Source organism: Erpetoichthys calabaricus, chromosome 3 (assembly GCF_900747795.2).
Source record: "Erpetoichthys calabaricus chromosome 3, fErpCal1.3, whole genome shotgun sequence".
Taxonomy (NCBI): Eukaryota; Metazoa; Chordata; class Cladistia; order Polypteriformes; family Polypteridae; genus Erpetoichthys; species Erpetoichthys calabaricus.
This window is the reverse complement of record NC_041396.2, coordinates 127,346,678-127,369,861: the sequence shown is the minus strand read 5'-3', so window position 1 is coordinate 127,369,861 and position 23,184 is coordinate 127,346,678. Positions and strand designations below refer to the sequence as shown.

At 35.6% G+C, this 23,184-nt stretch overlaps 2 protein-coding genes across 12 annotated transcripts in view; one reads left to right on the top strand and one right to left on the bottom strand.

The window, feature by feature from the left end:
- selenoi (selenoprotein I) overlaps window positions 1-23,184 on the top strand; it is a 788,955-nt gene that overhangs the window by 304,857 nt on the left and 460,914 nt on the right. The window lies entirely within an intron of this gene.
- Window positions 1-23,184, bottom strand: part of otofa (otoferlin a) — a 608,533-nt gene that overhangs the window by 180,432 nt on the left and 404,917 nt on the right. For all 11 annotated transcript variants that reach the window (XM_051924238.1, XM_051924241.1, XM_051924242.1 and 8 more), the window contains exon 6: window positions 2,469-2,542. In XM_051924238.1, coding sequence (XP_051780198.1) covers window positions 2,469-2,542 — 74 coding nt within the window. The remainder of the gene's footprint in view (window positions 1-2,468; window positions 2,543-23,184) is intronic.

Below are 23,184 nucleotides of genomic sequence, written 5' to 3'. Positions count from 1 at the left end.
TGAAAGTAAGAAAGTTTCTTAATGTGGTTTATGTGGGTGGAGTAAGAAAGGGAGAAATCAAAAATGACACTAAGATTCCTTGCATTACCAGACGGACTAATGAGATCACCGTCAAAAGTGACTAACAAGTAGCTAATTTTCTTAAGTTGTGCTTTGGTGCCAGTTTGTAGGAGTTCAGTTTTGTTGCAGTTTAATTTTAAACAGATGTGCTCTATTCAGGTTTTAATTTCACTGAGGCAAGTTGTGACCTGAGAAAGCTCTGATGAAATGTTACTTTTAACATTTAAATAGAGTTGAGTATTATCTACATAAAAATGATAACCCAGTACATAGCTGCGAATAATATGGCCAAGAGGAATTATATAGATACAGAAGAGCAGAGAGCCGAAGACAGAGCCCTGAAGAACTCCTTGTGTGACTGGCACTGAGCTGGATCTAAGACTAACAAACTCTTGCCTATCAGTCAGATAGGATTTAAACCACTGGGGGGCAGTGCCAGAGATACCCAGAATGTTATCTACTCTGGATAGTAGAATGAATGTCTGACAGAGTCAAATGCTGCACTGAGCTCTAACAGAATTAATATGCTGGTTTGTCCAGAGTCTGATGCCATAAGCAAATTATCAGTTACCCTATGCACCTAATGTAACATTCTTAGATCCACTTAATCCAATTAAATGTACAGTGTGATGGAGCCAACCCCTGAACACTAGAAGCAAAGTAGGAATGAGCCTAGGACAGGAAGTCAGTTCATCACAGGATCATGTGCATCTTTGAGAATCTTGGGAAAAACTAGCAGATATTTTCAGAAAGTGCAAGCTTCACATGGACAATAACACGAGGAATTCAAACATAGGATGCTGGATCCTTAAAACAGTGTAACAGGCCATTATCACATTGAAAAATTGTATAAACCTACTGAATATATGAATACTGATATTATTTGCCTTTCTAAGTTAGCACATAAGATATTAAGTCATGACTTCACCACTCTTTGAAGTAGCTGGTACTCCTGAACTGAGCAGGTACCATACCAGATCGCAGTGCAGCCAGTGAGGATGGACTCCACTGTGGAACTACAAATGTTTTTGAGCATTAGGTAATATGTGACAGACAAACTAAGAAATTTAAATTTGTCAACGCTCACCACTGCATCCTTGCTGATATAGACAGTATCGTGGCCTACTACTGGCTTTGTGAAATCTATTATTAGAGCTTTGATTTTTTCTGATAATAAGGGAAAGAAACAAACAACTTTTCAGTGATCATTAGTTAATCTAATTTAGGTGGAATCTGAAATGTGACTAGCCAGAACATGATAGATGAAAAAAGAATACCCTTTGGGGTGCTTGAGTTGAAGTATAGATCAACCATGGTTGAAATAGTATCACTTTCATGTGGTTAATTATCCTTCATTCCATTTATGTATTTCTGATATATAATACTTGTTTGTTGCATCTTTCCTTAAGTTGCTTTGCTCGATCCATTAGAAAACGAATCCACACCTACAGTACAGCATCTACAATTTATTGAAATTGCATCTGATGAAGGAGGGAGATTGTAGATGAAAATATGGTTTTGGATTAAGTCCCTGTTCTAAAAGCATTTGCATGACAGAAATGGTAAATATCTTAATACATAATTCGCCTGCCTCCTCACTCAGTCACTCACGTTCGTCCGAAGCCGAATGCGCAGTCGCCTTCTGCGTAGCTGCCCGAAAAACCTGACGAGACCGACATCCAACCCCAACATCGCGGCAGGAGGCGGATTTATGGCCGCAAAAATTCAAAGAGAAAGGCGACTTCGATTACAGCTCTAGAGGCCTGAAATGCAATTTCGACTACAGCTCGAGGCCTAATTACACATTCTGATTCAATTACGCATTCATTCAATACACCTATATCAGATTTGTGGTGCTTATACTTATTACTATTCCATATTGTACTGGAACATTCATCATTCAATATTATACTATAGGCCTGGAAAATTCATCAACTAACAGTACAAGCCTGTACAGTAATGAGTAAAGCGGACTACAATCATTACAAAACAACTTCTTCGTTACTTATCATTTGTTCTTCATACACTGCTGACACAAACTCGTGCCCGTTTCATCTTACGTTGTCGAAACGGGCTCTTTGTCTAGTGGTACATAATGTAAGAAACAGCAAGAGAACATCTTATTTTATACTATATTAAATCTACAAAAAATTACCATCATTACAACTATTGAATCTAAGAATATAGAATATTATTGCTGTGGTTTTTATAGATAGAATGTATGATTACAAACATAGCAAAAAATATATTATTATAAACATAGAAAGCAAGAAAGCAGTTAATTTCAAACATACTGCATATGGCATGGTAACACCAGATATAAAATTCATAACTAAAGAGAAAAGATATAATACCATGATATTTATGTGTGTATCCATGATGGGATGAATGAAAACTTATGCATTTACCTTTTCCTTTGTGATCTTCTTTAGGGGGACGAATCTTACCCAGCTTCATGGCTGAAAACACTCCTTTACCTGTTCTGTAGGAGAAAAAGTCATTACTTTTAATTCTAAGTTTAAGATTCTGGCAAACATTATTAAAGGTAAATCTTAATATATTCCTATTTTCTACTACATTTAAGGACCACAATAACATCTATAATGTAAATTCATAGAATCAATTTTGGTTCTGAATGTATGATCTTTTTTCAGTTTATACTGTAGTTTTCTGACTAAAGTTCATCATATTATAACCATTTAATGTAATATGTAATCAGATTGTGAAACCATAAAAAAATCTTAGAATGTTCCTAATAGGCAAAGCGTATGTTTCTACTGTATGATTACATTATTTTAAAAAGGTAAGAGCTAACCCATAGCTAAAATGCTCAGGAAAACACATATTTCTGCTTCTACTTAAACAGTCCAAACAATGTATTACAAAGGACTCCTAGATCCATGAAATCAGTTCATTCAGTTTTCAAATTTAAAAAGACAATATATCTCAGGATGTGTATCATGGCATATAAAACAGGAGTTAGTCAGTTAATCAAATATCTGTTTTGTCTTCTTCAATTCTGGCAAACATTTAACACAATTAACAAGATGTAATAACAAACAAAAATAAGGGAGACACCATATCAGTGTGAAGGATCTCTGTTTCACTTTCCAGCCAGGACACCAGAAATATGAATTGCCGAAAGTCTACATTCTCTGCTTCAACGTGGCGATAGAATTATTTTCACAAAAAGTCTATATATGCCTGATGAAATGAACAAGATAGTACAATTTATTTATAACATAAGGATTATAGAAGACTTATATATTTGTATGTGTTTATACACAGTGTGTATATATATATATACTAGCAAAATACCCGCGCTTCGCAGCGGAGAAGTAGTGTGTTAAAGAGGTTATGATATATATATATATTCACAGCATTCGTAGTCTGTGTCACAATCTGATTGTATGGGTGGTTACCTACCAGGTAACGCTTGTGGTTGGCCAGCAGTCTGCTAACATCCGCCATGGTGCCCTCAGTTTGTGAGGAGCAGATCATAGAATGGTTGAAATAGTTTACTGTCAAATAAATGCAAAGAGTACCCGACACGTGTTTCGCCCTCATTCTGGGCTCATCAGGCGTACACACTCCACTGCACTCCCTCTCGGGAATCGAACCTCGGACGTCAGCGCCAGAGGCGATGCCCCTAACGTTGCGCCACGGTGTGTGGTTCATTTATTTGACAGCATGTAGATCGGGGTAATTACATTCACGGCATTCGTAGTCTGTGTCACAATCTGATTGTATGGGTGGTTACCTACCAGGTAACGCTTGTGGTTGGCCAGCAATCTGCTAACATTCGCATATATATATTGTGACAGATTGGGGGCGCTATCGCTCCCTTGAACCCTCGGATCAGACAGCAGACATCAGATAAAAGTCCAAATCTTGTTTATTTTATAATAATAATGTGCACCAACCACCCTCCACTCCACAATACTCAATAATAAACACAATAATCCAATCAATAATCAATCCTCCACTCCAAGACGCGTCGCCACCCTTCCTCCCGACTCAGCTCGTCCGTCTGGGATTTCCCAGAGTCCTTTATAGTTCATGACCCGGAAGTGCTTCTGATCCCTCAGTCCATGTGATTATCCAGCACTTCCAGGTCAGGTGAAAACTCTCCTTCTTCATCCCGGAAGTACGTCATTTCCTCTGTCGCTGTGACTAAGACATACTTCCGGGTTATAGGGAAAATACAAGTCCTTGAGCCTCCCTGTTGCGTCCTCTGGCGGCCCCCACGGTATCCAGCAGGGTTGGGCATAGAAACTCCATTGTCCATGATTCCCTGCTGGCATTCGGGGCACCTTCATGCTGCAGGGAGGGCTCCATCTGGCGGCCTGGGGGTATTGGCCAGGATGAATGGCCAGCAATATCCCACAATATATATATATGAAATTAATCATGATTAATCGCATCTAACAATAAAGCATGAAATCATAAAATAAATAAATAAAACATAAGTAAATATATAATGAATCACAAAATTAAACAACACAAAAGAATTTTTTTAAATTTAATGACAGTTTAAACTTAAACAATTGCCTGAAACCTGACCTTTTAACAAAATACTACTTGAGTAAGCACAACCTGAATTTGAATGCCTTCCAGAAAGGCAAGTTGAAAAGTTGACAATAAGGAAATGAGGCCAATGTATTAATTCTCAAATTGGTATGGCATATGAGACACATATGTGTCAAAGTGAAATTAAACAATCAAAACAAGTGTAAACTTTGAATGCACTGTTAAAGACTGACTTAACTGAAATAATCTCTTAAAGGGGCATATGTTAAAATTCTTGTTAAAACTCTGCAAAAGCTATCCTTGATTGTTCATCACCATGAACAACTTTATAATTATACTCCAAACAAGGGTTTTCAACTAGTGCGCAATTAGAGCTACATAGGTGTGCCGCATAGGACCATCTGAATGAATGGGCAAAGGGTTAAAGCAGCTCTGGCATCACTCACCAAGATCTGCATACATGTGCATACTGATAGATTTCTGAAAATGTTGAAAATAAAGATGTCACCAACAGGATTGTAAAAAAATAAAAACAAACAAGATGAAAATTAATAGATACTTCTAATAGAATACAGTGTCATGTCACAACATGAAAATTAGTTCAGTTTACTTTAGTGGTGTGCATGATTACCAGACCTATGTGTATTAGCAAATCTTTGAGATGAGGAGAAACAGGGAGTTCACAGCATTAATGTGCTGCTGTACAATCAACTATGGGATTCTATCAAGTAAGGATGGACCAAAATACGTAAGGAATGTTTTTGCACCTTCTTGAATCTATGGCTCGAGGAATTCAGACTGTTCCGGAGTCAACTGGGATCCTAACAGGTCAGGTCAGGGATCCTGATGGCAACCCCCAGGCAGACACGAGGTCCAGTCCCACCCTCCAGAAATGACCCTCTATCTGCCACAGCCAGGTATTACTTGGGCGTCCCCTTGGCCTGGTCCAGCCACTTGGGTCCTCACAATGAGGATCCTGCGAGCTGGATCACCCTCTGGGAATTGCGCCACATGGCCATAGTGCCGTAACTGACGTTCCCTCACAATGCAGGTAATGTGCCTCATTCGGTATTCCGTGAGCAACTGCACATTCGACACAAAGTCAAACCAGAGTTACCCAAGGATTCTCCGAAAAGACACAGTACCAAAGGAGTCTAGTCTTCGTCTCAGGTCACTAGACAGCAACCATATCATGCAACCATATAGCAAGACAGGAAGCACCAGTAATATAAAGAGTATCTTTTGCAAAGATATTGGGAACGCCACACACCCCTTTCCAGTGACCTCACGACCCCCTATGCTCTCCCAATCCATCTACTGACTTCATAGGATGAGTCACCAGAGACATGAATGTCACTGCCGAGGTACGCAAACCTCTTGACAAGGTCGACACTGTCTCCACAGATAGACACACTGCTAATGGCTGTGCCTAAGAGGTCATTAAAGGCCTGGATCTTGGTTTTTTTCCAGGACACTCGCAACCCCAGACACTCAGACTCCTCACTCAATCTTTCGAGAGGTCTCGGATCGGGATTGGGTCCTAACAGGTAGTAGTTAAATATACTGAATAAATTGGCCATTGATCTTTCATAAGTTAGTGAGGTATAATATTGGTTTAACTTGAAATATTTCTCATTTGCATTTTTTTTTATTCTCTTCACACATCAGAGAAAGAAAAATAATCAAGCCTTACTGAGGGTTTATATATCTATTAAGCTGGTACAGCTTTCAATGAAAATGACTAAGCTTACCTAGTCTAGACGAAAATACAGTTCAAAAGGTAAAGATTAATGTAGAATGTGGAATGTTGACAGAAAGTGCTTAATGCAAAAAAAAATTTCTAAAGTGTGAGTTTTCATTGGTCTAAACAGGTTTGAAAATATCAGGCTGTGTTTTGCTATATTTAAAATGTTGAGTATTATCATCAAAAAGCTACTTAAATGTCAAATGGGATAATTTTATCTTCTGTCTCTTTTCTCCTGGAAATATTCCTTTTAGCAGTGTCTGCTATATTTTTAAAGGTTTCTTTGATTAAGTGTGTGCAGTTTCCCATTTGTACTGCAGCCCACAAACTGAAACCTTTTATATGCTCAGGCAATAAGTAGAAAATGTTAATATTGACTTTATTTTATGCATATTGATTCTCTTCTCTTTTTAAACTAACTAACAAAGAACCCAAATTTACATATTTTTTGTATGTAGAGAGTTTATGAAGAAGGGCAAGACAGGATTACTTTAGCACCGAGACATTTCTGTGCCTTGTCAAACTGATGGTGGGCAGGATGCTATGGAATTGACTTTAGCTAACTGAAAGATAAACATCCATTTTCTGTGCATTAGTTTATTACAAAAGACAGCCCTACATGTGACAGGAATAGCTGAGACTTCTTTTATGTATATATATTTTATATACAGTGCATCCGGAAAGTATTCACAACGCATCACTTTTTCCACATTTTGTTATGTTACAGCCTTATTCCAAAATGGATTAAATTCATGTTTTTCCTCAGAATTCTACACACAACACCCCATAATGACAACGTGAAAAAAAGTTTACTTGAGGTTTTTGCAAATTTATTAACAATAAAAAAAACTGAGAAATCACATGTACATAAGTATTCACAGCCTTTGCTCAATACTTTGTCGATGCGCCTTTGGCAGCAATTACAGCCTCAAGTCTTTTTGAATATGATGCCACAAGCTTGGCACACCTATCCTTGGCCAGTTTCGCCCATTCCTCTTTGCAGCACCTCTCAAACTCCATCAGGTTGGATGGGAAGCGTCGGTGCACAGCCATTTTAAGATCTCTCCAGAGATGTTCAATCGGATTCAAGTCTGGGTTCTGGCTGGGCCACTCAAGGACATTCACAGAGTTGTCCTGAAGCCACTCCTTTGATATCTTGGCTGTGTGCTTAGGGTCGTTGTCCTGCTGAAAGATGAACCGTCGCCCCAGTCTGAGGTCAAGAGCACTCCGGAGCAGGTTTTCATCTAGGATGTCTCTGTACATTGCTGCAGTCATCTTTCCCTTTATCCTGACTAGTCTCCCAGTTCCTGCCGCTGAAAAACATCCCCACAGTATGATGCTGTCACCACCATGCTTCACTGTAGGGATGGTATTGGCCTGGTGATGAGCGGTGCCTGGTTTCCTCCAAACGTGACGCCTGGCATTCACACCAAAGAGTTCAATCTTTGTCTCATCAGACCAGAGAATTTTCTTTCTCATAGTCTGAGAGTCCTTCAGGTGCCTTTTGGCAAACTCCAGGCGGGCTGCCATGTGCCTTTTACTAAGGAGTGGCTTCCGTCTGGCCACTCTACCATACAGGCCTGATTGGTGGATTGCTGCAGAGATGGTTGTCCTTCTGGAAGGTTCTCCTCTCTCCACAGAGGACCTCTGGAGCTCTGACAGAGTGACCATCAGGTTCTTGGTCACCTCCCTGACTAAGGCCCTTCTTCCCTGATCTCTCAGTTTAGATGGACGGCCAGCTCTAGGAAGAGTCCTGGTGGTTTCGAACTTCTTCCACTTACGGATGATGGAGGCCACAGTGCTCATTGGGACCTTCAAAGCAGCAAAAAATTTTTCTGTAACCTTCCCCAAATTTGTGCTTCGAGACAATCCTGTCTCAGAGGTCTACAGACAATTCCTTTGACTTCATGCTTGGTTTGTGCTCTGACATGAACTGTCAACTGTGGGACCTTATATAGACAGGTGTATGCCTTTACAAATCATGTCAAATCAACTGAATTTACCACAGGTGGACTCCAATTAAGCTGCAGAAACATCTCAAGGATGATCAGGGGAAACAGGATGCACCTGAGCACAATTTTGAGCTTCATGGCAAAGGCTGTGAATACTTATGTACTTGTGCTTTCTCAATTTTTTTATTTTTAATAAATTTGCAAAAACCTCAAGTAAACTTTTTTCATGTTGTCATTATAGGGTATTGTGTGTAGAATTCTGAGGAAAAAAATGAATTTAATCCATTTTGGAATAAGGCTGTAACATAACAAAATGTGGAAAAAGTGATGCGTTGTGAATACTTTCTGGATGCACTGTATGTAGGGTCACCCATGGTGATGTACAGTATAATATAGGGGTGATTTGCAACATGAGCTTTCCCTCCCATAGACATTATTTTTTGACTTACTGAAGTAGACTAACTTTAAATCTGATTTATTTTGAAGCTACTGTAAATAACTATTCTAAAACAGCAACTCTGATGTGGTTGTAGAACCAACAGAAACCAAATGTAATATTTACCCTGAGTTTATCTCCTACGCCTAATCACTTTTTGTAAGGGTACTGCATGTTATCCTTTTGCTCATATTGGATTTCCATGGAATATCCTGTTTTCCCCAACATGAGGCATGAAGAAAGGGTCTTTAACTTCATGGTACCCTATTGGTGATGCCCTAATACCAAGTTATATAAGTTGTTATTATTTTTTTACTGTTTGTATTTGTTTTGAAATTCTGGCATAATGCCTACTGTTGCATTCAATTAACATAGTGATGTCTATTGATATTTGTAAAGTCATGTTTTATTGTATTTTTTTTTCTTCTTTAATAGACAGTCTTAGAGTTTTGCAACTAAGCACTTCACTATACAATGCACTGTGCTTATAACCATAGGTGACAAAATTTGATTTGACATCGCAACAATATGCTTATTTGTTACAATGGTGGTTTTAAACTGATGGAAGAATAAAGGAATGTTGGAGTATAAATTATTGTGGCCTGTAATGGACATCTTGCCTAAGATCAGTTCCTGCTTTGTGACATACGGTGCTAGAACAGGCTGGGATTCTAGAACAGCAACTGCTTGTTCAGTAAAAGATAACATTATTCAAAGTTATTGTCTGTTTTTACCTACATTTTTATTACTCTTTAATTTAATATTGTTTTTTGTATCAGTATGCTGCTGCTGGAGTATGTGAATTTCCCCTTGGGATTAATAAAGTATCTATCTATCTATCTATCTATCTATCTATCTATCTATCTATCTATCTATCTATCTATCTATCTATCTATCTATCTATCTATCTATCTATCTATCTATCTATCTATCTATCTATCTATCTAACATCGGAACATTCATAGTGAGAAAAATAATGAGGAATTTCAAATAAATTAGGGACATTAACATAATGAATTGCCTACCTTACAATGCCTTTTATAGCAATCAGGAGGCTATCTTGGTATCACTGGCAGCAAAATCCAACCCTATTGATGAAACATACAAACCACAAGCAAGTGTTCTTAAATGTCTGGCTATATGATCCTCAATATTTCCAGAAAGTTGGAGAACATGTATATTGCCCCCATAACTCTATTCGCAGTTTATACCAACCAAATTCACTTTAAATAAATTATGATTTGTCTATTGTTTGCATGTGTTATGGAAATCTGTATTGTTGCCTACAATTGAAATGTTGATATGATGACAATGGATATCAAGAAGTGAAGGAGAATGAAGACAGAGCCATGGATCAAATGAAGAATGTAAAGTTGATTTTAGGGAGTAGGTAAGACAGGCACTGGGTGGCAGTGAATTGTTACCAGATGGCTGGGCAACTACTGCAGAAGTAGTAAGGGTGATAGTTAGAAGGATGCTTAGTGTTACATCTGAGCAGCGGAAGGAGGATAAGGAAACCTGGTGGTGGAATGGGGAAGTACAGTAGAGTATACAGAAGTGTCAAAGAAAAAGTGGGATAGTCAGAGAGATGCAGAAAGTAGACAGGAGTAGAAGGAGATAAGGCGTAAGGTGAAGAGAGAGGTAGCGAAGGCTATAGAAAAGGTGTATGATGAGTTATATGAGAGGTTGGACAGTATGGAGGGAAAAAAGGACCTGTACCAATTGGCTAAAGATAAAGATGGAAACATACTCACATGTGAGGACAGTGTATTGAGCAAATGGAAAGAATACTTTGAGAGGCTGCTGAATAAAGAAAATAAGAGAGAGAGAAGGTTGGATGATGGGGAGATACCGAATCAGGAAGTGTAATGGATTAGCAAGGACGGAGACAGGTATGAAGAATGGAAAGGCTATTGGTCCAGATCACATGCTTGTGGATGCATGGGGGTGCTTAGGGGAGATGACAGTGGAGTTTTTAACCTAATTGTTTAATGCAGTCTTGGAAAGTGAGAGGATGCCTGAGGAATGGAGAAGTGTACTGGTACTGATTTTAACAATAAGTGAGATGTGCAGAAGTATGGTAACTACAGAGGGATAAAATTGATGAGCCAAGGCTTGAAGTTATGGGAAAGAGTAGTGGAAGCTAGGTTAAGAAAGGAAGTCATGATTAGTGAGCAGCAGTATGGTTTTATGCCAAGAATGAGCACCACAGATGCGATGTTTGCTCTGAGGGTGTTGAAGGAGAAGTATAGAGAAGGCCAGAAGGAGTTGCATTGCGTCTTTGTGGACCTGGAGAAAGCATATGACAGGGTGCCTCGAGAGGAGTTGTGGTATTGTATGAGGAAGTCGGGAGTGGTGGAGACGTATATAAGAGTTGTACAGGATATGTACGAGGGAAGTGTGACTGTGGTGAGGTCTGCGGTAGGAGTGACAGATGCACTCAAGGTGGAGGTGGGATTACATCAGGGATCCGCTCTGAGCTCTTTCTTATTTGCATTGGTGATGGACAGGTTGACAAACAATATTAAGCAGGAGTCCCCATGGACTATGAAGTTTGGTGATGACATTGTGATATGCAGTAAGAGTATGGAGCAGGTTGAGGAGAACCTAGACAAGTGGAGATGCTCTAGAGAGGAGAGGAATAAAAGTCAGAAGGAACAAAACAGAATACATGTATGTGAATGAGAGGGAGGTTGGAAGAATGGTGAGGATGCACGGAGTAGAGTTGGGAAAGATAAAGGAATTTACATACTTGGATTCAACAGTACAGAGTAACAGGGAGTGTGGAAGAGAGGTGAAGAAGAGAGTGTAGGCAGGGTTGGGTGGGAGGAGAAGAGTGTCAGGAGTGCACTGAGCATCTGAGCTGCATTTTAAAATACCTCAAAAATAGATATTTGCTTATTTTCAGATTATTAATGTGTAGAGTTACTTTAATTCAAACAGCATTTAACATCTGAAATCTCAGCTCATATTTTAGATATCTGAAAAATCCTTACTTTTTATAAAAGTCTTGATATCTATTTAATAATATAATACTATGCATTTGTGTTATCTTAAAATTAATTTTAGGTACAAGTACCTAATTTTTACATCTGAAAAAATAACTTCCTTTGAAAATGCCTTATCTTATTGACTTCTGCTTTCTGCCCATTTTATAACATCTGATATCTCTTAAAATCATGAAAAGCAGTATAGAAAAGCAGATAAAATCTTGACCACAGTGATTCTGAAATATCTTAAAATAGACAGATACTTCTATTTATATGTATTTTATTACAACATATTTTCAAAATAAAACATGAAATCTGAACTTCAATTGGAGATATACACACTATTAAAACTGATTACGAATAAACTGAACTACTCTATCTAAAGATCCATCAATCCATTTTTAAAACCGTTGTTCTATAAGGTAGGTGCAGCAGGATCCTATTCTTCTAGCATGGGAGGCAAGGCTAAGACCAACCGTAAACAGAATTCAAGAGCAGTCAATGGTCGAAGTCAATTTACAGTTGTTAACTAGCCTAATTTTATGCTATGGGAGCAAGGAAGCCACACACTTTTATCAAGGTACTTTAAACTAGCTACAAATGTGACTTTGGAAATTTGAGGCAGTAAGTTGTACCACAGTACCATTGTCAGAAACATATTTAAGTCTGTGCAAAAACACTAGAAATGCCTATTTTTTTTATTTGGATAGGTGGTCTTATAATATTTTCAAATGAAACTGCGTGTTCTTCAACATAACTTTAATATAAAATAAACAATTTTTCCAGTCGCCTCAGAAATACCAAGAAAACTACCCTTAGTTTTAGTGGTAAGAAGGCTTTGTTCTCTTACTACTGTATATTATTGTCAGAATACATATAATTCATAAAGACTGTTATCATGATATGCCAAAATACTGCTTGAACTTAATCTTATGCTTATGTCTTACTGTATGTAACATGTATTAGTATAACTCTTATTACTAGCAAATGCTAGACACATAAAAACAATATTAAGCAATTTGTTCTGTTTCCTTGTGTATTAAGCTGCTGTAGAACTGGTTGGTGCAGAATGAGTTGGCAAAATAAAAGAAATTTGTTAGGCATATACTGTACTGTCCATTGTATAAATAAAGGCACATACTGTAAAAGTCAGCAGGGTCCTCTAGTGGCAGTACAGTACTTACTTACTTATGTAAGTACTTACTTACTTATGCCATTTGCTTTAAATTGCATTTTACTCTGTTGTCATCCATTTCAGTATGGGATCTTGTACTAAACAGCTAACATTGAAATCAACTCATTGTGTATTTATTATAGCTTATCTGTTGGATTTATATCTGCTGTTATTTTCTTACAGTTTAAAATGTTAATCAATTTAATGATACATTTTTTGCATATAAATCTTATTTTACATTAACAGATTAATCACTACTTTAAAATAATGATAATTTGACAAAATAAAAAAAGTTTATCATTTTCAAATCAAGACAAATTGTTGAGAATTGTTTAATGAATTCTATAATCCTTGCTAACATATATTACAAAATAGCATACTTCTTGTATTTGGGTCTTATTTGCCTAGTCTTCTGTATCCTGCACTCATCTGACTTAATATGTTTGCTTCAAGTGTTACTGCTATCTATCTCTTGATTGGATTGATTCCCTGAACCCAATTTATTCAGGGACACTTAAGTTAAATAAAAAAGTTTATCGTTAAATTAACAATTTATGTTAGGCTCTCAAATAGGCACATCATTTATTTTTTTACCACTTTGAGGTTAAATTTCAATTTACTAAAAGTGACAGAATTGTATTCATAATTTGTTTGAGTGCTATTAGTATTTAACATTCATGAAACATCACTTTTGCTATTGACATCTCACAGAAAAAAAGGTTGCAGTTTTTCTTTAAACATTATCATAAATGATTCATTCTGTTGACGTATTTAAATGCTTAATATCAAGGGAATTATATAAGCATGAAAAAAAATTCAAAATACAATAAAATTTAGGTCCTTCTATACTTGTTGCAACAAGCTTGTTTTGCTAAGGTTAAATTAAGATTAATTTGAGTTATTTTATTGCAACAATAAATGGACTACTTCATTACACCACAATCCACTGTATAACTAATAACATGTTCTACTCTTTTGATCTCAGCAACATATTTAATCTAAAAAAGCAAAGGAAAATGTAAGCAGTACATTAATATAATTATTAAATAAAATGAAGCTTACATAACTGAAACAAAGACAGAACATTCATGCACTCAGCCTCCCATTGCTACATACCATACAAGAAAGGCAATACACTCTCGGGATCCAAATAAATTTGTTGAAAGTCTCCACAAATAAAGCACGCTGACTCTTAAAACTGTATGGATCGATTTTTCTGTATTCACATTTTTAGGCATAAAGCGTAGAAAGAGAAATTCCACAAAAGTAAACTTCTAAAAAAGTGTTAGTTTGTTGTGAGACAAGGCTTGGCGGCTGGTGAACTGATACAAGCAATGAATATTGTATGAGGTCATGAGAACCTGAGCTACTGGTAACCATGACTAAACCCAGTGACACTGCTGCAGTTTGAAATGAAACAATACACTGCACCCCTCCCCATTCTCAACATAAATAGGTGAACACTTTTTTTTTTCATTGTTTTAAGAAGACCATTGGTGATGATAGATGAAACATTTAATTCAACAAATTTAATTCAAAGTCTCATCCAAATAAATCTTTTCAGGGTCACATGGAGCTGGAACATATCCTGGGAAGATCAGGTACAAGATGGGATCCACTGTAGCTTTTTTATATGCACACCTTCTGGAAGTAACACTGCCTGCCACCCCAAATCTGTGTTGGCTTTTATAATTTGTATTAATTTTTAACTTATTTTTACATACTTATTGTGGCTAACCAATCAAGTAAGCTTTCATTGGATTTTACCAAGATGTAGATAATACATCACTTCATAGAATAGAAAACCATTATTTGCAATCAAAATTGGAAGCCAAACACTGTACATTTGACATTTTCATATGCTAATAGATTAAGTTCAGTGCATCAGTTTGTAATTTTTATAAACCATTTGAGTCAGATTTGAACTTCTATGACTTTAACAAAGGATGGAGGCAATTATCCACGTGAATGTACAAACAGAACCAACATTTTAAGCATTAAGAGTGCAATAGAGTTGATACAAGAAATTGTACTCCTACGGGTTAAACAAACATTAGCCTGCTACAGCATTTTTTTATATTTTTGAAATTGCTCATGCATTAATTGAAACTTGAAACTCTATTCTCTTACTGCAGACTAAAATCTAAAACAATTGCCACCATTTACTAAAATAAAGAAAAGTTTGTCTGAGTATAAATAGTATCTGCATCAAAATAAAAGTACTGAAATTTATGGAATGATGCCTACCTAAAATAAAGCACAAATAAAATTGTGCCTTTATAAGATAACAGACAATAATATCTTTTAAGAAGTTAGTACAAGTGAAAAAAATTACCGGTATACATAAAGATGACAGATTTGGCAATGACTGGCATGGAATTTAACAGGCAAGTTCTACATTAACAAAATAATCGCTGTTAAAAATGAAAAATGCAAAACTCCTTTAAAATAGTAACAGTGGCCCTACATGATGCAGAAATAATGTGTAGTTTCCAGCTTTGCATAAAGAATTCAGAGTAACGCACAGGTTTATGGCCACAAAAATAAAGAAATAAGTAATTACCATGCTTGTTCAATTAAACTCCACTACAGGCATCAATTCAAAATGCCCAGTACAAATCCAGGGTAAATACTGTAGTTTCTGTATCTACTACCCAATGTTTTTTTGATATTTGATCAACAAAAGAAGGAGTTTATATAACTACAACACTTAATACCAACTCTCATATGCAATGCTGGGATGATGACTTGTACATGATTGAAAGTTAACGTTAGAACAGAATAGAAATATAAATATAACAAATTCTGCTTACACATTTAGTCTTGGTAGTACAGCATATTTTTTTGTTTTCTACAGGCTATATCAAATATATATTGATACTAGTAGAGAGGATACATAAACACTATTTCATTAAATATGGAATTTATGTAATAGCTTGTCACCTTTTGTTTTCTGTTCTTTTCACACATATCAGACATTGACATCTTCATAAAATTAATTATTTATATACTAATTACTTTAAGTTTTGTTTTCAAACACAACTACAAAATAGTGCACAGGGCAGGACTTTACAGGACTGAAAAGTAAGGTATTTGAGACTTCTAATTTGGTATATGAGAGAATATGAATACAAGAACAGAATATACCATCAATACTTAAAAACTTATACCTACTTTTCCTTACTGTCTTTTCCCCCTTTGGTGTCTTTGGATTCTTTTCTAGGTTTCTCTTTTCCTTTACTAAATACCAGACATACATGCAAGAAGCAAATTATTATAAACAAAGTAATATTAGAGGATGAAATAAAATTACACAACATAACTTAAAACAAAAAAGGCTTATCAATATAACTAAAATACATTTTGGATCCTAGTTATCTACTTGACTCTGTGAAGTTGTGTGAGAACAGAAGAGTAGAGATTAAAGAATATCCATTTCTTTAATGCAATCCTTACTAATGGCAACACAGTTTTCTCTAAAATTGTTTTTGTTTAATATGGAGGGCAATGAAAAACTAATGATTTTACTGAAATTATTTTTATTACACTGCAGTAACTTGAGCATAAATATATATTTTAACTGAAATCAGTTAAGTTTAACAATAAAAAAAGGATTTAAAACCTCACTAAAATAAATGTTATTAATAAATAATTAAATGTTATAAACCTTTTTCAAAACCTGGCAGGAACTAATCAGTAACATTTTAGAATAAGCATTTAAATTGAGGAAAGCAGGTACTATCCTCTCTTTTACTGCATTTACCTTTATTCATTTATTAATTTATATATTTATTTATTTTTACTTTAAGTTTTACTCTGCTGGCCTAGCTCTCTTTCTCATATGTGGAGGTTGATTTGTTTCAAACCTTTTTTTGTTAAACTTGAGTTATTTGTATGGAATGCTATTTGGTTTCAATAACATCAAAAAAAAAATAAATAAATAAATAAATAAATGTTATTCACATTTAATAATGTAGATGGGGATGATGAATTTGCTATTACTGCTCTTATTAATGTAATTATGTAATTAATATGAAGAAAACTTTAGACGCATTGCATTTGTGGAAGCCCATTTGCTATATAATGTTAGAACAAATGTCAAAAGTATGTATTAAAAAAAGTTTAAAATACATAACAGCATTTAAAAGGAATGTGTTTAAGTATCATATGGCTATAACAATAAAAACATTTGAAGAGCCTACTTTGGTAATCTAGATCATATTTAAACTGTCATATATATAGATGTTTAAATAAATGTACTTAAAGACAACAAAATACAATTGTAAACATATGAAAATATGAAAAGGTGATGGGGAATAAGTGCTAATTTGGATGGTAAGAATAATCCTATTTGAATGAAAACAGCTGCATAAATAAACATCATGCTGTCTGATTATCAAATCAAAGCACAATGAGGGCTGTAAAAGTGACTATTTAATGACATATTTTAATTTTCAGATTATCAGTTGCAAAACTCAATGTAAACTGTTAGAGGTGAAACCATAAATAGTTTATTTCCTATTGACTGAGTGTTTTTATGTTTTAATTAGAAATTTGCAGAACCTTTTGGGGCAAAGTTGAAAATGGTCGATATCTACAAAAATTCTGTTTTTAAATTCTGAAGAGAAATATAATAAAACATCCACAGTATCTGATGTTTTTATAATCAATGTTATTAATTACAATTGCACTAACAGTTTTAGAGACTTTCTTGGTGAGGCCGCTATGGCACACAAAATATATACCAAACATTTAACAAACAAGTAAACAACTTAAATAGAGTAACAGAAAATCAAGACACATTTTTAAATTAAATAATATATTTTAAAATTAAAAAAGTAACCACTAGCTGATTTTCTGGGATGATGCTACAGCATTTCCTAGCTATATGTCTAACACCATACCTGAATGAAATAATGCTATGCCTTTTCTCCATTTTATCTGAAACTCTGAAATAACAAAATTAAACATAAATAAATAAATAAATAAATAAAAGTCAATATAAAAGTCCACTAAGGAATCAGTTTGCACAAGCCCATGCAGATAAATATAGTGCACTGATTTTACTATGGATAGCAATATATTTATAAAACCACAACTAGGATGCTGTTCACACTAACACTGCACACAAAAACACACAAAACCCCTATTTTTTTCTCAATTTATTTTATTATCAAATAGCACTCCACTGGACAGGCACAGACTATTTTACACATTTAAAAATAAAAAAACACAAGTTCTATAGGCTTTTGCTCTCTTTTAGTATCACTGGTAATAGCAATGTAAGTAAATTGAATGCTAATGTAAAGAAAGACAGGGTAAATTAATCTAATCTCAGAACAAATGGTAGTAGAGGAGTAGTAAATCAAAACTTCAAGATACAGTATATACAGAAAATAAATGCCCGAATGCTGTTATTCCTTAAGCCAGTAAGATACCCAGCCAGTTGTTAAGTGTGCCAGGTGGTAGATGCATAAAATGGACTGATGTTGAAGCTGCAACTATTGATGTTTGCTATGGGAGTCCATTCAAAGGCTATTAGGGTATATATTGAAATTGCTTTAGTAAACAGCATTTGCAGACTTGCCAATATACTGCAAATATAACATATTTACAAGACAGCTATTTAGTCATCTATTTTTTGAATTCCCTTTAATGAAATTATCAGAGCAGCAAGGAAATAAATGTATACATATATATAAATGTGTAGGTGCAATTAGCATGTGATGGCTATCTTTACTACCTGTGCAGCTCCATGGAGCTCAGTCTGAAACCAAGCTCAGACACCAATAGTGTGGAGTTTACATGTACTCCTCATGTATTCCCCATGAGCGTATGGTATTTTTCAGGTGTTCTGGATTTCTCTCACATCCCATTAACATGAAGGTCATGTGGCAACCTTAAATTCCTCCAGTTTGAGTGAGTATGATGTTTGCTAACAAGCTGTGATAAACTGGCATTTCATCTAAGGCTTGGTTCTTGAGTTTCACCTGACGCTGCTCTGCTGTGACACTCTCTGCCCCTGATTTTGAAGAAGTGAGTTCAGCAAACAAAAATGTAGAATTTATTTAACTAATTTTAATAATTAGTTTATGTTGGATGGATGTATGTTTATTCATACTGATCGAAAGTCTTTTACTTTCAACAATTTCCATTCAGCTAGACAGAATATACAAAAATACACATAAATTATTTTTTGCAGTCATCATGTGGGGTGACTTATTTTGCTCAATGTACATTATATATACTCAAATTATAGCTTCATGTCACACTCAGGTTAAACTGGTTGACATGAACAGAGGAGGATAATTTACACCAAGAAATGTGTATTCCCGACTCTCATTAAAAGTGTTTTTTTACTGTAAATTATTCTTAATATCAGCTATTTTTCAGTCTGCAACAATATTGATGAAAGGATGGAGTATTTGGAGAAACACTGGACAAATAGGAGTCTTTCTGATCAATGACTAATTAAAACTAAGTAACACAAATACTTGGTTGGCACTAACAGGAACAAGTTTTAAATCCTTTTAAAATATAGGAAATTCCTTGAAAATATAAATGAATGACAAGTTGCTTTGTGTGAGAAATTTCATAAATCTGTTTAGTGGTTATAGTAGGTGAAGTATCTAGGATCTTACTTGTTACCATTTTTGTGGCATTTTCAAGATTTTCATTGATAATGGGGAGAGATTCTGACTAAACAAATATTCTCAGAGCATGCATGTAATGTCCACTTCAAAAGTAACAATGTACCTTGCATCCTCCTCGGGATCTTTGCTGTGAAAATACAAATGATGTAATTAATTACTTTATAAAAATCACATTTACAGTTTACTGCACTGCATAAGAGTTAGTCTTTTCAACACTGCAGGTTGTGCAGAGCATTTTAAAGCCCATAAGACCAAATAACATTTTAAAGGAAAATTATGTGTATATTGTATGCTGTTATAAAAAATTCAGACTTTTTCCTTTCATATAACTTCCTGAGGGGCGGCACGGTGGCGCAGTGGGTAGCGCTGCTGCCTCGCAGTTGGGTGATCTGGGGACCTGGGTTCGATTCCAGGGTCCTCCCTGCGTGGAGTTTGCATGTTCTCCCCGTGTCTGCGTGGGTTTCCTCCGGGCGCTCCGGTTTCCTCCCACAGTCCAAAGACATGCAGGTTAGGTGGATTGGCGATTCTAAATTGGCCCTAGTGTGTGCTTGGTGTGTGGGTGTGGTTGTGTGTGTCCTGCGGTGGGTTGGCACCCTGCCCAGGATTGGTTCCCTGCCTTGTGCCCTGTGTTGGCTGGGATTGGCTCCAGCAGACCCCCGTGACCCTGTGTTCGGGTTCAGCGGGTTGGAAAATGGATGGATGGATGGATGGATAACTTCCTGAACCTCAATATATACGGAAACAATGGTTTACTATTTCCTATGCTGCTATGCTTTATAATTTTCACTATACATTTTCCCCTGCATGGAATATTAATATGACTTTGTAAGTCTAAAAATGTATAGTTTTATTAAAATATATTTTATACTAAGATAAATGAGATCGACTAATTTTGTTTTGCAACTACATAACTGATCTAAAGAGGAATATAATTATTTTTATAGTTTGCATAAATTGATATTTATATTCATATTCAAGATACTGTACAATTTTGCATGGAATAAATATGATGTTTATTATCGTCACAATATTTTCATCTGTATTGTAATTTAAATACAGGTTAGTTCAGTTTTAATTCACTTTCATAAATATAGAGCTTCTGCATAACAAACGAAGTACCTTGCAACTGTTTGATATCCATCTTTCATTTTGGTCTTGAGTTCTGACAATGTGCTGAGTGAAAATGAAAACGATGATTTTTTTATTGCTTTCACTAATAATTACCAAATAATTTTGTAACACATCAAAAAATGTTTTAAACAAATTTTGCTAGGCCTAATTGAAATAGCTTCAGAAACAGTAAAGAATGGAACATAACTATATCAAATGTCAGAAAAACCATAGGAAACTAAAATATTTCTCGCAAAGAAATGAAGGGAAAAATGAGATATTGCAAAGCATTTTGGCACTCTCAAATTTTCAGCAGAAAATTTATAATTGATAAGCTTCTTGTACTATTTATTCTAGAAAATATGGTAGCATGTGATGTGTTAGTTCCAAGATTCACGTTTCTTAGATATGAGATTTCTGTCTAGATGAATGTTACACACGCTACCAGTGTCCTTTAAGGCTTCCATCAAATTTCTACAGTTATAAAAGACAACAGTTGCACTTTGGTAGCTTTCCCCAAGAGTCTGAAAGACCACTGGCCTGGTTAGGTTCTAGGTCTCACCAATTCTCAACAGTGTACTGAGAGGCTGAGTAGCTTTGAATAAAAGAAGGACAGAGACGTCTAATACCAAGTTCATAACTTTATGTCCAGATTAGCTGTCTAATCTGGGGCTAAACTTGTATACATTTACATTTCTGTCACAATCATCATAAAGTGGCATGCACTTTTACTTTAAAGCCTAAAGGGAAGAGAAACCAAGTGAATTTCTGATGGTCCATTTTTCAACCTCCAAACCTTAACCTTCACAAATTGATCATAATCAAATATCAGAGGGGAAAAAAAGGCAGTGAAGGATTTAGTGCCGAGATTATTAACCTTTGGGACAAGACTGGCATGCAGCCACCTTACTTGAACATGCATCCTGGATAAGCTCTCTGGTGTTTCAGACATGCAATCACAAATCATTTGCATTTGTCATTTCTCTGAACATTTATGTGGTTGTTTCACATTGTGTTATGAGGAATAGCCTGTAATGTTTCTTGTAATTTGTGTCTCTCTGTCAAATCATTACATTAAAACACTTTATTATGTCTCATGATTGCTTCTAATTCTGTGTTTTTCCTTATTTATTGTGACCAGGAAATGCAAATAGCAGACAATAAGGAAGTGGGCCATATAATAAAAAGTAGAAGTGATGACGTTTATGAGGCAGTGCACTCTAAATCTGAGTGTCACTAAATTAAAAGATGAAGTGAGTTGATCTGCATGCGAAGTAAATGTCAGCAACATGAAGATGGCAATTCATTTTGCTGCAGCTGATACAGGTAGCCATCACTATATGTGGGCATACTTTCTCTGCAATGGGCTGCATTAAGTTATGTTTTTGGGACTTGTAGATGGCAATCTGTAATCTCAAATTCATTGTTCCCTCACTCAACCAATCTCCTAACTATAAGGAATTATCTGGTCTAGACAGAATCAGAAAACTCACTGATATAACAATTTGTTATTTATGAGAAGTTAGCATTTTTATTTAGAAAGCTATTCAAGTAAGATGTAGATAGTATTTTGATTACCAATTAAAAGGATTAAGGGGGATGGTTTTCTTCTTAGTAATTGTAAAAAACAGTAGCTAAGGTGATGTTTGTTTTGAAATCAAAGTGAAAAAGTCATCATCTAAGGGAAACTTACTCACCATAAAGTCTGTGTGTGTGTATAAAACTATAAAACAATTAAATATCCATTTTATTTGAAACATCTGTATTATTTTAATATTACTTGTGATTCACAGGGGGAGACACAAGCGCACAGACAAGTCACAGGTTCAAAATGAACATTTTTTATTTTAAAGAAATACCTCTGTGCAGCAATAATAACCTTTCTTCTTCTTTCGTCTCTCCACTACTTCTCCCAGACAAGTGTTGCCTGTCTCCTGTTCTGGCTTTGACTCGCCTGGTACCAAGGCATTGCCCATTGGAAGCATTTCCAGGTCATACGTAACTCCCTGCAGTACCCACGGATTTCGTCAGAGCTGCCTCACTAGACTACAGTTCCCAGCATTCTCTGTGAGTGTCCAAATGAATACTGAAGTCCAGGGATGTTGCCATCTACCGAGTCAGGTGAGCATACAGTCTTTTTATGGAACCTCTCCCAATCTCACTGTTGCATTGGCCTCTTGTCAGGTTAAGGGATTGGTGCCAATTCCAGCAGCATTATTACTGTCTATTACATACTGTGTTTTATTATAAAGTTTAAATATATCAATCTGTGAGCAGTATGAACTGCTGCACTGAGAAGTGCACCATATAACAATAATCTGAAAGTAATCTAAAACATCATTCTAACATAACATTGCATTGAACATTTATAAAAAAAAAAAAAAAAATTAGAACACGTTTAAAATATGTTTTGCAGCAAAATTTTAAAATCACAAACAGGAAAACATTTTAAGACATAATTTAAAATTAAACTGAATTGAATGCAACTCGCATAATGGAGTAATAAAAATTATTAATATTCAGGACTGTGTTTAA